Source organism: Phaethon lepturus, unplaced genomic scaffold (assembly GCF_000687285.1).
Source record: "Phaethon lepturus isolate BGI_N335 unplaced genomic scaffold, ASM68728v1 scaffold22547, whole genome shotgun sequence".
In the NCBI taxonomy this organism is placed as follows: domain Eukaryota; kingdom Metazoa; phylum Chordata; class Aves; order Phaethontiformes; family Phaethontidae; genus Phaethon; species Phaethon lepturus.
Genome location: NW_010551537.1, coordinates 3,302 through 8,252, shown reverse-complemented (window position 1 = coordinate 8,252; position 4,951 = coordinate 3,302). Strand labels below are relative to the sequence as shown.

The 4,951-nt window shown below is 45.8% G+C and overlaps 1 protein-coding gene across 1 annotated transcript in view; it reads left to right on the top strand.

Moving 5' to 3' along the window:
* The window catches only part of LOC104623771 (cytosolic phospholipase A2 epsilon-like), a 37,965-nt gene extending 33,226 nt beyond the window's left edge, over nucleotides 1-4,739 (top strand). Inside the window, exons 20-21 of the mRNA XM_010290955.1 lie at nucleotides 1-154; nucleotides 4,429-4,739. The exon at nucleotides 1-154 is cut by the window's left edge and continues 54 nt beyond it. Of these exons, the coding sequence (XP_010289257.1) occupies nucleotides 1-154; nucleotides 4,429-4,739 (465 nt within the window). The remainder of the gene's footprint in view (nucleotides 155-4,428) is intronic.
* The last annotated feature ends 212 nt before the right edge of the window (nucleotides 4,740-4,951 follow it).

Here is a 4,951-nt window from a genome sequence, read left to right as displayed (position 1 = left end):
CAGGGAATTCCTTTCCCTACGAAGGTGCCAGATGATCAGGAAACTCCACATCTGAAGGAATGCTACATTGTTGGTGACAAGGAGAGCCCAGAAACGCCTATTGTGGTATTTTTCCCTCTAGTGAATGACACCTTCAGGGACTACAAAGCACCTGGTAAGTTTACAGCTACCCCTTACATTAACAGAGGCTTTCCTCTTTTTTTACTGTGCAGTATCTGTTCTCCCTCTAGTGAATGACACCTTCAGGGACTACAAAGCACCTGGTAAGTTTACAGCTACCCCTTACATTAACTTTCCTCTTTTTTTACTGTGCAGCATCTGTTCTTCAGATCATCCTGTAAACACAGATTCAGACTCCCTTTGCTTAGATCTTCACCGTACCAAGAAGCTTAAAATATGTAAATTTTCCTGGACAGTAGAGCAGCAGCTGGGACCAGCCTTTGGCACATACGCCCCTCGCCAGATTGTTTTGGGGCTTTTCAGAGGTAGATTGTAGAGTTTACTGATGAAATGTATGTTCTGTTTATCTGCAGTGGCAGAAGTTAGCAGGGTTGTTTCCTCTCATACTTGTCATCCTTTCCTGTTAGAGAATGCTCTGGGGAATCTAAGGATTTCATTGTTTAAAATCATTTCCAGGCTTACAGTTAAGCAGATAACCTTGAAAACAAAAGTGTGAACTAGCAAGTGATGAAAATATAACATTGAGCCATGCTGATAGCTTCTGTTCACCTCAGTGAGTCCTACTTTGAATTTTAAGAAGAGTTTCAATAGCAACTTTGTCGGTCACTTCAGAACAGATGGTTTCTAAGTCCTGGTACCATATCCCGTGACTCCATGCTACCTCTGTTGGTGACAAAAGTCTCAGTTACTCCTTCTCCAGATTATAAAATTCCTAACTAAATCATGCTGTAAGGACACTTATCTTTTAATCACTCCAAAGCCCCACAGTATACTGAAAAACAAAAGTTCTGGGCTTGTATAAGGTACATTGAATTCAATAACAAAACAAATGCAGAAACTAGTGCCCCAACTGTATTGTTTTCCTTTTTTTTTTTTTTTAAAGCAAGTCATAAAAAAATCATACAGTACTTTTTCTTTGTAGATATTCCGGATTGAGTTCATTACACATTTGAGGTATGCAACGGCGGTTTTGAACAGGATTCAAATCGTGTTAGGGTATTTATGCAGGTACCCACGAGCTTCTACTCCAGCTCTTAACACGGATCAGATAACTGAAAGGCTGGGTTTTGTAGTTTAAAGAAAGAACTAGAGAAAGGAGAAAAAGAGAAAGAACTAGAACAGAAAATGAGAATTAGTTTCCGTACTGCTCTGTGAGGGAGTTTGCCTCCCCTCTCCCCCTTCTCCCCCTCAATAATTTCCAGAACCCAAGGATGCTATTCCTAACTCAGCTATCTAGTATCAGGTGAACCTCAGATGATGTACAGATGCCACATGTCAACATGAATGATCAGGGAATCTAAAAAGGAGTGTTATTAGGTATGTAGAAGATGTATAAGGCTACCTGCATGATATTGCACATTGAGGCAAGCCTGTGCTGCCCAACCAGTCCAGCTGGCAGCTGCGAGCTGAGACTAAACAGAAAAAGAGAGAACGGGCCCTTGCTGGGCCCCCACAGGTGACTTCTCAGCTGAGCTGACATGGAAGGGCTCAGCCCATGCAGGTTTTTTGGCAGGGCTGCCACCTCTCAGCTGAGAGCCAACCTCCACAGTGGCTGCAGAAAGTCCTGGAGGCTGGGGCTGGGTGCCTGCCCTTCGTTAGTGACACGCAGAGATCAGCTTAATTTATAGCGCTTCAGCACCGTGCCCTAGCCCGCATCTAGGTCGTAAAGCATCTGAAGTCTGGGTTCAATTGCATGAACGGCCAGTTTTCCCATAGCCAGCTCACCCCTCAGCTCGCTCAGCAAAGGCAATTTAGAGCCTGGGCAATAAATGAGTGAAACGGATGTATTCCAGCTGGGTGAACTCCTGCACTGGCAAGACTATTCCACAGCTGGATAGAAAGGGGAAAACCTTTGTGTGAGGCACCTTAGGCGGCTTCACTCGAGCAGCACCAGTTGCCTACAACTCTCCCCGCAACGCCGGGTGAGCACGCCTGCCAGTCCTGGAGAGGCCCTTCCAGGAAAATCAGACCCCTTTGATCAATGCTGTTAGATCACTCTTCTTAGAGAAGATCCCCCAAATGCAGGCGGTCCTGTCAGCAAGAGAGGTGCTGACTTGCCACCAAGCCTGCTGCCCTGCTGTGGTACATGTGGTGCAGGTACCTGTGAGTGTGGAAGCGCGTTTTTTGCTACGGTAGCAACCTCCTGCCAAGGAGGTGGTCTCACTGGAGGCTGACGGAAAAATTCTCCTGTCTCTGGTGTTCTCTTTCCTGTGATGAAAGGGGATCAAGCATTATACTTCCTGCCTGTGTTACCTGTCCCTGACAGTATTATCTACCATTAGTGCCCATTTCGGGCTTGTTACTGCTCTCTCTCCCTCGCACCAGCTGTTAGAAAACCGAGGGGTCCGTGGGAATGACGGGGAAGGAAAAAAACACGTACGAGCCCTCGTGTCAGGTGTACAGGCTAGCGCACAGCAGGGGATCTCCACATCTTTAGGTCTCTGGCACAGGGGTGGGAGCCTCAGCTGTCCTTTTTATCACTCAAAGGCATATACTGGAGCCCAGGAATCTGCAGAATCTAACCAAATTAATTGACCTTTTCCTTTCCAAGAACCCGTTTATTCTATGTACTAACAGTTCGGCCTGCCCATATGCTGTGTCCCGTCAGTGCAGAGTTGAGCCAAAATTGCTATGGCCAAGCGGGCTTCTTGCACCCCCTGAGTGCAGGCAGGGAGTCCTCATTTTTGCTGAGTTCAGGAAGGGCAAGTCTGGCTACTGTGCATTGAGTATGTCGCTTACACCTGCCCTCGGCTCGGAGGGCGCATGTTGCATTTACTGAGTTTAGGGTACAGATGTATTTCCACCAACGCAGTAAGTGATGGAGTATCCAAAACAGCAGCTAAATCACAAGCACTCACGGTGTCACAGTCTAGAGCAGATGGCCAGGTCCAAGCTGACATCAGCTATTATTTTGAATCACAGGTCACTAGTGAAGGTCCTAGAAAAACAAGGGAGGAGATGTGTTTAACATCTTCTGCATCCACGAATTTGTTGAGATTTGCAGTTCCCATGGTAAGCCCTTGGATATTTTTCTCCCTGAACCAGCAACCTACTGTGGAGGTTCCCATGAATATTTTCTCTGTGACAGCCCGCAAATAAACTTCTGCATCAGCTTTGGATTTAGTTTCTATCGTCAAATAAATTAAAATAAATCAGTTAATTTAATTTGTCTTCAGGTGATAAGATATGATGGATGTAATATTTCCAGAGATGACACTTGTGGGACTATCTGCCTAATGAGTTTGCCTGGAACTGTGTTGCGTATGTTGATTAACCCGGGATGATGAAACGGGCATGAAAAGTTCTTTCAGTATCCCTGCCAAATCTTAGTGATTCGGGGAATACCAGGTTCAGTCTCACTGTTGAGGTTACATAAATCCTGTAATTTTTTATAGTAGTAGGTAGCTCAAGGAAATGACAGTAAATAGTTGTGCCGTCTGCTTCCGGGATATGTCCAGATAATGGCTCTGTGAAGTCTTTTAGTTTAGATAATAGAATCTAGTTTTTAGGTCTGTTTTCTGTATTTTTGATAATTCCTCCCAGTAGGAACCAAGAGTTGATGTAGCAGAGGGTGCTAGGGGATGTGGTAGGTTGTGCTGGCTGAAAGAGTATCTGTCACGTCGATGAGAAGGCAGCTGAAATACATTGATTTTCAGCAGCCTATTTCTGAAGGCATGAAAGCATAGTAGTGAGGAAAATAAAACAATGTAGAATCAAAGATGGAAGGCACAGAAAGTGTCGGTGGCTTCAGGCCCACCACTCAGATAGAAACCATGCTGTCATAAGGTCCTTGCTGTAGTTGTCTGCTCTGGGAGAAGGGGAGGAAAGAGAAAAAGAGTAGTTGCCGTTTACGTGCACCTTGGCTAGAAGTGTAGGGTGCTGCGACGGCCAGGAGACAGCAGCAAGGTGGGGGCCGGGGCTCAGAGAGCATCAGCGTTGAGGGGGACCTGGGGACCATGATGGTGGCTCACCCCAGAGCTAGAGGAAGAGGCAAGGAGTTTCACCCTCCTGTGTTCAAAAAAGGAGCTACTCTACTTGTTTTTGGTATTTCCAAGAGTACCCAGGACAACCCCTACTCCCCTCACCACCGCCAGCTTCTCCACCCACCGCTGCCAACCAAATATCCCAGCAATAAAACACCTGTGGAGGGAAACTTTTGGGTCGTGATCCACTGTGTGTGCATGCTTCAGAAACACCCAGGGCCTAATTGCTTTTTGCTAATTAACCAAGTCATTGTTTGTCCCTTAGGTGTGAAGCGTAGTGCCTCGGAAATGGCAGAGGGTGATGTTGATGTTGCCAATACCCATGGTCCATATTACATAAACAATCTGAGTTATTCAGAGGAAGATTTTGACAAACTGGTGAACCTAAGTTACTACAACGTCCAGAACAATAAAGATTTGATTCTACAGGCCTTGCGTACCGCCGTGGAGCGGAAAAAGCAGCATAAGAAAAAGCAACCACTGCAAAAACCAACCGGTGGGGATGGTATGTGTGTGCCTGACAGAAAGGGAACCCAGCATTTGGCTGACTGCCCAGCACTAGGGAATATGAAATAAAATATCTATGAATCCTCTTAATGAAGAAAAAAGTAAGTTTGATTAGGAAGCAAAGAAAAGCCGGAGGATGCTAAGAATAGCACTTTGCTTGTCATCAAAAATGCTAAATCCTGTCTGTCAGTGGAGGGAATAAACACAAAAACCAGAGCTCTTCCTTAATGAATTAATGTGCTTCCCTCGTTGACAACCTCAGGCGCGTGGCTGGGTGAGGC